The sequence below is a fragment of the Manacus candei genome, unplaced genomic scaffold (genome assembly GCF_025592945.1).
Source record: "Manacus candei isolate 608988 ecotype Guabito, Panama unplaced genomic scaffold, ASM2559294v1 h1tg000002l, whole genome shotgun sequence".
Lineage (NCBI taxonomy): Eukaryota > Metazoa > Chordata > Aves > Passeriformes > Pipridae > Manacus > Manacus candei.
The window spans coordinates 17193077-17202307 of record NW_026138050.1 but is presented as its reverse complement, the minus strand read 5'-3'; the positions used below and the strand labels follow the sequence as shown (position 1 = coordinate 17202307).

At 44.9% G+C, this 9231-nt stretch overlaps 1 protein-coding gene across 4 annotated transcripts in view; it reads left to right on the top strand.

Annotated features, from left to right (window-relative positions):
- Nucleotides 1-9231, top strand: part of LOC127462093 (uncharacterized) — a 256860-nt gene that overhangs the window by 23488 nt on the left and 224141 nt on the right. For 2 of the 4 annotated variants that reach the window (XM_051770704.1, XM_051770638.1), the window contains exon 2: nt 3742-6291. The exons of the other annotated variants lie outside the window; for them this stretch is intronic. In XM_051770704.1, the coding sequence (XP_051626664.1) occupies nt 3870-6038 (2169 nt within the window). In that variant the 5' untranslated portion in view covers nt 3742-3869 and the 3' untranslated portion in view covers nt 6039-6291. Of the gene's footprint in view, nt 1-3741; nt 6292-9231 lie in introns of those variants that run through there. 4 annotated transcript variants of the gene reach the window in all.

The window sequence follows — 9231 nt, the reverse complement described above, 5'->3', positions numbered from 1 at the left end:
TTACAATTAGCATTGATCTTTATGGGACAATCACAAGAATATATTAGAAAGAAATTTCAAAAACTGGAAGGGAGAGAAACAAGAGATTTAGAGAAATTGTTAGAAGTGGCTTGGAAAGCATACAACATTCGGGAAAAGGAAAGTACTAAGAAACAACAAGCGAGCTTGTTGGCGCTTTTACAAGCTTCAGGAGAGAACAATGGGGCCGGTGGCCATAGAGGAAGAAGTCGTGGTAATAGGGGAAGGGGAGGAATGGGTAGAGGATTTAACAATCAGTCGGGATTTGGAAATCAATACGGGGGAGGACGTGGTAGAATAGGACCAAATCAGTGTGCTCTTTGTAAAGGACAAGGACATTGGAAAAACGAATGCCCATTAAATGCTGGAAATGGAATGAATCCTTGGAATCCTCAAAGCTTTGTGAATCCACAAAACCCTGTTGGTATGGGCACGCCACAGGGTGTCGCCCAAGCATTTATGTTAGGGAGTTGTGGAAGACAGAGTCGGCTAGATTCAGACTTAAAGGTTGTTTTGGAAGTAGAGGGGGAGCCGACGGAATTTAGAATAGATACTGGAGCTAGTTTTTCGGCAATGAATAAATTGATGGGGCCATTAAGTGATTCAACCGTACAAGTAGTGGGAGTTTCAGGACAGATAGAGGAAAGAACATTTCTGCGACCTCTAGATATCAAATTTAAGGGAAGAGAATTAGATCATCAATTTCTGTACATGCCTAACAGTCCTGAATGTTTATTAGGAAGGGATTTACTTTCAGCCTTGCAAGCTAAAATTATATTTGAAAAAGGGAGAGTCAAGATAGAAATTCCAGAAGAAAATTTAGCAAAAATTTTTGTTGTGAAAGAAGTGGAAAAGGAAGAAATACCCCAAGAGATTGAACAGGCTGTTGTACCCTGGGTGTGGGAGACCGGGGTTCCTGGGAAATCTAAAGCAGCCACCCCAGTTAGAATAGAATTAAAAGAAGGAGCACAACCTGTCAGAGTTAGGCAATACCCAATTAGTTTAGAAGCAAGAAAGGGAATAGCCCCTATGATTTCACAGTTCCTAACTCTAGGAATATTACAAGAATGTGAATCAGAATTTAACACCCCCATATTTCCGATAAAAAAACCAAATGGAAAATATAGATTAGTACAAGATTTGAGAGCAGTAAATCTTATTACAAAAGATATTCACCCGGTTGTAGCAAATCCTTATACCTTGCTAACATCTGTGTCTGAGAAGTTTCAGTGGTTTACTGTGGTTGATTTGAAAGATGCTTTCTTCTGCATACCACTGGCACGAGAAAGTTGGAAAATCTTTGCCTTTGAATGGGAAAGTCCGGAGACAGGACGAAAGAGACAGCTCGCTTGGACTCGATTACCACAAGGATTCAAATGCTCACCCACGATATTTGGTAATCAGTTAGCAAAGGAACTAGAGGAATGGAAGACTACTCAGGTAAAAGAATCTCCTTTTTCATATATAATACTGCAATATGTAGATGACATTTTCTTAGGAGCTACAGAACAGGGACTTTGTCGTCAGTTAACTATTGAACTGTTAAACATGCTGGGCCAAGCAGGCTACCGAGTCTCAAAAGAAAAAGCACAACTAGTAAAACGGAAAGTTATCTATCTGGGATGTGAAATTTCCCAAGGAGTCCGGCGCCTGGGAACAAATAGAATCCAAGCAATATGTGCTATACCTGTGCCTAGAAATAATCAAGAACTGAGATCTTTTCTAGGAATGGTCGGATGGTGCAGGCTGTGGATTCCTAACTTCGGACTGACTGCTCGACCACTGTATGAAGCAGCAAAGGAGTCCAAGCTAACCTGGGGGACAGAGCAAGAAAAAGCATTCCAGGAACTGAAGAAAGCCCTCCAGGAAGCACCTGCCCTGGGACTACCGGACCCAACCAAGGAATTTCAGCTCTATGTTTGTGAGAGACAGCGAATGGCCTTAGGAGTCCTCACTCAGCGTCTAGGATCCTGGAAGAGACCGGTTGGGTACTTCTCCAAACGGCTAGACGCAGTAAGTGGGGGATGGCCGGGGTGTCTCAGAGCTGTGGCAGCGACGGTCATTTTAATACAGGAAGCACGCAAATTGACTCTGGGAAAACACATGATAGTGTACGTGCCCCACATGGTCATAGCAGTTCTAGAGCAAAAAGGGGGGCATTGGCTCTCCTCCAGCCGCATGTTGCAATACCAGGCTTTGTTGAGAGAACAAGATGATGTTGAACTGAAAATTACTAACCATCTCAACCCAGCAGAATTCCTTAGGTCCACACAGGAAGAAGGCACCCTGGAGCATGACTGTGTAGAGACCATTGAACAAGTCTACGCGAGCAGAAGAGACTTGAAGGACGAACCACTGACAGATCCTGACTGGGAGTTGTTCACCGACGGATCTAGCTTTGTGGAAAATGGCACCAGGTATGCTGGGTATGCAGTGGTCACTTTACAACAAGTGATAGAAGCGACTGCACTACCCCAAGGTACGTCTGCACAAAAGGCCGAGATATGGGCATTGGTGAGAGCTTTAATATTAAGCCAAGGACGGAGAGTTAACATATGGACTGACTCCAAATATGCTTTTGGGGTAGTTCATGTTCACGGAGCACTCTGGAAGGAGAGAGGACTTCTTACTTCTCAGGGGACAACGATTAAACATCGGGAAGAAATTTTACAATTGCTAGAGGCAATACATAAGCCCTCAGCAGTGGCAATAATGCATGTCAGAGGACACCAGGCTGATCCAGGACGAGAGTTTCAGGGAAATCGATACGCTGACCAAGCAGCCAGGAGGGCTGCGAAAGAGGTATGGACTCAAATGGTTCTTTTACCAACCCGGAATAATCCAGCAATAGCATTCATGGAAGAGAAACCGCATTATTCACCTGAAGATGAGAAATTAGCTGTGATGATGGAAGCAAAGAAAAATATCAGGGGGTGGTATATCACTCCTACGAGACAGGTAATTTTACCAGTCAGAATAATGAAAGCAGTGCTTGAGATGGAACACAACAAGTGCCACTGGGGTGCAGAAGCATTAGTGAAATTCTTGAAAAACGAAATTTTCTCAAACCAGATGTTAACACTAGCTAAAAGGGTGAATGCAATGTGTCCTATGTGTATAAAGAATAATCCAGTAGTCAGGAAGCAAGTACAAATGGGAAAACTACAAGTAGGACAGTTACCAGGAGACTATTGGCAAGTAGATTTTTCTGAGTTGCCTAAGGCCCAAACTTTTAAATATCTGCTAGTGTATGTTTGTACCTTCTCAGGGTGGCCAGAAGCTTTTCCATGTAGGACCAATCAGGCAAAAGAAGTAGTGAAAACCCTTCTGAAGGAAATCATCCCAAGATTTGGAGTTCCCCTAGGGTTGTCCTCTGATCGAGGACCGCACTTTACAGCAGGGATAGTCCAAGATGTGTCAGCTGTATTAGGGATAACATGGAATCTCCATACACCATGGAGACCGCAGTCTAGTGGACAAGTAGAAAGAATGAATCAGACATTAAAAGGTCAATTGAAGAAGATCTGTCAGGAAGCCAAAATCCAGTGGCCCCAAGCAGTACCCCTCGCTCTGCTGAGAGTTAGGATTAAACCAAGGGAAAGAATAGGAGTAAGTCCATACGAAATATTGTATGGCAAGCCCTATCATGCGGCTACTTACCAAGGGGATCCTCATGTAGTGGGTGATCAGGCAGTATTTAACTATGTGTTATCTTTGAATAAGACCCTCACAGCCCTCAGAGGAGCGCTGCAGTGGAATCGGCCTCTGCCCCTGGAGAATCCGGTTCATGACATTTCTCCAGGAGACCAAGTCTATGTGAAGAACTGGTCAGTGGAACCATTAAAGGGAACATGGGACGGTCCTCGCCAGGTGATAATGACCACTTATACGGCGGTGAAAGTCGAGGGAATCGACAATTGGATCCATTACACCCGAGTCAAGAAGGTTCCAGTCTCATGGTCGGTAGAACCTCACTCACCTACAAAGATGGTATTTCGAGCCAACAATTGAAGATTGTGGTATTCCTGGGGTTGATAAGTTTAGCAGAGACCACCGTGAGAATTGAAACCCCAGATCCTTATTTGTTTGTACCAGAACACACTGATGTAAACTTAACTTGTCTGTTTTCAGATGACCAGGGAGCTGAATTAAGAGATGTCCACGTCAAGTGGAGACGGAGAGATCAAGATCGAATCATAACAGAAGGAGTGACAACAGTTTGGGATGCGACACAACAAAAGGGTTATACCGTCCTGCAGGTACCTGAGGTGTCTAAAACCGTAGAAGGGACATACATGTGTGTAGTTTGGATTCAAAGGAGTTTTGATTATGGGTATGTAGAAATACACATGATAAACACAACTCGGGAAATAATGACTAAGGTACAAGTTATACCCCCTAGGAAAACTCGACATGTGAGAGATCTGCAGATTCCGAATAGAGAAATAGAACAGGAAAATTTAATTGTGGGCCTAATTCGAGATTTTGGGAAAGTACAAAACGTTACTAAAATTACTGCATGTCTCCCTATGCCTCATGCAGCAGGAGACCCAATTCCATGGGGAATAATTCCAGTGCCAGAAATACCCAAAATGTTTAAGAATATTACAAGGAATTGCAAATTTGTAACCATCACATGGAGCGAAACGGTAGATGTATGTTTATTAAGTGACAAAATGATGAAGAAGCAATGTGAACAGATGCCGGGATATTTCCGATGGGTAGTAATTGGGACATGGGTAACAAGTGAAACAATTAATGAATTAAAAGGATACTGTTTAGTTACAAATTCAACACACCCATGCTCTAAAGTTCCGGCTTCAGTAAAACGAGAAAAACAAGAAGAGGTCTGTCAAAATATTACCAGTTCTACAACCATGGAAGAATGGCAAACAATTTGGGGACCCAGCCTGCTAGAGACATATAGTTATATTGGAAAGGTACAGTGGTGCATTCACTGGAAGGGGAAAAAGAATCAAACTTATTCTACAGGAAATAGAGGGAATCATAATTGGAGGACAGAAACACATACAAAAGAGGATTGGAATTGTACCCGAATATATACATGTGATACCCCAGACGATGAAATAGGCTTAATGCCAGTCAAAGCCCTCCTGCAGTTAGGATGTGAGTGTCAAGGATATAACCATACTATTAAAGGACATGTGAAAAACATTGATTGTCACACTACTACAGTTAGAAGTCCCGGAAACCTAGTATGGGTCATGGGACATGGTCAATGGACCACCCACATGCCACTAGACGGTCCGGTTGTACCTGTCACACTAGGGATACCTACTCTTTGTCCACTCTGGAGAAAAGAGAAGTTAACACCAGCAGAGATGCGACCACGGGAGAAAAGAGAAGTTAGTAATGACATTAATGATCTGGAACTAACAGATTGGCATGAGCCATCAGCAGGAGTTAAATTCGGATGGGCACTAGAATCTTTGTTTGCCCCAATTTCAACATATCGAAATAGAGAAATATTGTTCAAACTGATGAGCCAGACCGAAAGGTTAGCAGCAGTCACTAAGAAAGGATTTAAAGATCTAAATTTACAATTACAAGCCACCTCTAGAATGACCATACAAAACCGCATGGCATTAGACCTGATATTACTCAAAGAACATGGAGTTTGCGGTTACCTGCATGCAAAGGATGAGCATTGTTGTGTACACATCCCAAATGTCACTCAAGAAGTAGAGAAAGATATTAATCAATTAGAACAAATTGACGAGAATGTTCATAAACTGCAGAAAGAAGCGGAACACAATTGGATAGGACAATTATTCAGCTCCCTAGGTCTCCATGTGTCAGGATGGATATCTTCTGTTATCCAGTACGGAATATTGATTGTAATAATTGTTGTCATAGCCATAACTGTTTACAAGTGTCTTTTAGGAATGATTGTAAAAGAAGGTCAACATACGAGACGAATCATGAAAGCTATAACAAGAAAAGAAGTAATCTCACCGCAAAATGGATCACCTCCCATCCATCAAGAAACTGCAACCTGAAGATTGCTGTATTTGAGCATCCTTGCAAGCAAAGCCTGAAGAATGCTCAAAAGGGGGGACTGTTGCAAAGCAGTTTAAATTTAGTAGTAGAATGGCTAAGGCTTAAGTAAAAGGGTAAGGCCTAGAAAGCAACACATTACAGTAGTGAGTTAAGCAGCAGCCTTGTTCGTGGGAATAGAATGTACTGAAGAAGTAGAAACAATAATCAAAAGATTTAGTCAAGCATGTACGTAACGATTTGTACCTTAGATGTGGTAAGGGTCTGTTAAACAGTTTCTAGGGGGGTAGGACAACTTAAGCAGATTTATGATTAGAGTAGATGATTGTTAATTGTTATAAACTACTGCACCTGGGTTGCTATAGAAACTGTAATTGTTTTAGCCGTGAGAATACATGTGAACTTGTTTGTGTATAAAAACTGAACTGAGAACGAGGGTCGTCGGAATCCTGACTTGGGGCGTTAGCCCGCAGGTTCCCGGGGCCCCGAATAAAGCACCCATAAACCGGCACTCTGTTGGTTTGTGTCTCTGTTTACGGGCAACATGGGGTCCTGGTGGATGGCCAGTTGGCCAAGAGTCAGTGGTGCTCTGGCGGGGGCTCCCTGCTCGCTCACAGGAGGGTTTTCAGACACACGAGTCCTTCGCTTGCACACAGACACAGACAGCTCATGGCAGCAGGGGCAGTATCTCCTGGGGTTCCTGCTGCCACGCCAGGAGCCTGGATGCACCTAAGCCCTTGTGGGGTGCCACCTGCTCTGCCACTATCTGAGATGCCCCACCGCCTGAGAGATGGAAACGCGGAGCTCTGTCCAAGAGAAGCACATCCCAGAGCTGCACGCATGGGCTTTGCCAGGATTTAGAACCGTAAATGCAATGTGACACCGAGACACTCTTTGTCCCACATAACTTCAAGGTCACCCCAGGAGGTTGATGGCAATTGTTCTTGCTCAGGGTCATCTCCCCACACCAACAGCAGGTGTGTGCTCAAGACTTGTCTGGGCAATGCAAACAGATACACCCTGTCTAGTTCTTCCGGTCTCTCCAAGGAAGGCAAAAGAATCTCTGTGTGCCGGGTGAGAAGCCAGTGCTGGAAGTTGTGGTTCTATTGTGAGTGCCAAGAGGGGATGGCAGGTCTGTGATGAATGCCCTGAGGAGATGACCTGGGTTTTCCAGTGCACATGGCAATAGATCACACCCTGCTTTGGTGGTCATTTATGTCCTACGGAGGTGACAGAGATGGGAAAGAGAATGAAATTTTTGAATGTGCCTCTGAGTGCCCCTCAACCTGCCGCAAATGTGCAGATTGCAGTACATCCAGTTCAGGTGTGAGAGGCTGTTCCCTGGTCCTCGGAGCAAGAAGAGCTGGACGAGGGACGCAATAGAACTCGCTTCCTGAGACTGCATCTCCATGAATCCCAAAACAAGTGCGAGGGATGCCACGTCCGAGTTTTCTCAGGGGAAGGTGTTTCTCCCACGCACTGCCTCCCCGTGGCACTGGTGCCACAGCCCCCGACGAAACCACAAGCGGTCTTTGTCCCTAGCAAAAGTGCTCCCTGGGAAATGTTCCCTGGGAAACTACAGAAAGCAGGGACTTAAGGGACATCATTGGGATGTGCGGGACCTCATGGAATTAAACAAACCGTGGGATATCTTTGGAACTTCATGGAATCAAAGGGATAAAACAAAAGAATTAAACCCCATGACCGGAAACCATTGGATGGAACATTTCTTTAATATGCCAGCTGGGGATTCGTGGGGGTACTCTGCCATGCATGAATCAAAGAATCAGTATAAATTTCGGAGTATAAATACTTTCAAGTGATACTTGAAAGACCCTCCCCTTCACAAGCGGTCCAAAATTCTCTTCTGATTTTAGGGTCAAATAGCCTCTTGGATTTTATTCGTGGAGCAAGGCTGCCATCTAGCGTCCATTTCTTCTGGGAGGGGCAGTCATTTTCACAGAGTGGTCTTCTCCCTTAGGCGGCCTCGTAGCATCTCTGATTGATCTCTCCGACCCCTAACCCCTACACTAAATGCTTTAGGACCAGCTAAGACGTGTCTTAGAACTTCCCATTTGCTTAAACAATGTAGAATTGACTTTCTTCTTAACAGAACAATCTCTTATTAAACGAGTTTTCTGAGGCCTGTAAGCTAATTTCTTGAAGATGGGCATATGATACACTCTCTATTAGTTTCCATGTATCATCTACATTCTCTCTCCTACAACTAATTGTAGTCTTAAAAGAAAAGAAAAGACTGCTACCATGCCAAGAAAGCAAACCCCTTTGTTGATTAGGATTTTTATCTAAGAAAAACTTGTGATTTACGAAGCCATTAAGGATGGAGATCCTCTCTCATTTCAGTGCCATTGTGACAATATGGGGCCTCATGGAACACATGGAACACAGAACACTGCGCATTCCCAAGCAATCAAGGGGCCATTGTAACACTCCAGGGCCTCATGGAAGACGGAGGCCCCGCAGAGAGACCTCAAATCAGAGGTTTGGGCAATCCTCAACCAGAGGAAGTTCAACAAGGGCAAGTGCCAGATTCTGTCCCTGTGATGGGGCAACCCCGAACGTCCGGACAGACTGGGAAGGATATTCTGCCTAGCAGCGCTGGAAAATGGCCTCTGGGGTCCTGGTGGATGGCCAGTTGGCCAAGAGTCAGTGGTGCTCTGGCGGGGGCTCCCTGCTCGCTCACAGGAGGGTTTTCAGACACACGAGTCCTTCGCTTGCACACAGACACAGACAGCTCATGGCAGCAGGGGCAGTATCTCCTGGGGTTCCTGCTGCCACGCCAGGAGCCTGGATGCACCTAAGCCCTTGTGGGGTGCCACCTGCTCTGCCACTATCTGAGATGCCCCACCGCCTGAGAGATGGAAACGCGGAGCTCTGTCCAAGAGAAGCACATCCCAGAGCTGCACGCATGGGCTTTGCCAGGATTTAGAACCGTAAATGCAATGTGACACCGAGACACTCTTTGTCCCACATAACTTCAAGGTCTCCCCAGGAGGTTGATGGCAATTGTTCTTGCTCAGGGTCATCTCCCCACACCAACAGCAGGTGTGTGCTCAAGACTTGTCTGGGCAATGCAAACAGATACACCCTGTCTAGTTCTTCCGGTCTCTCCAAGGAAGGCAAAAGAATCTCTGTGTGCCGGGTGAGAAGCCAGTGCTGGAAGTTGTGGTTCTA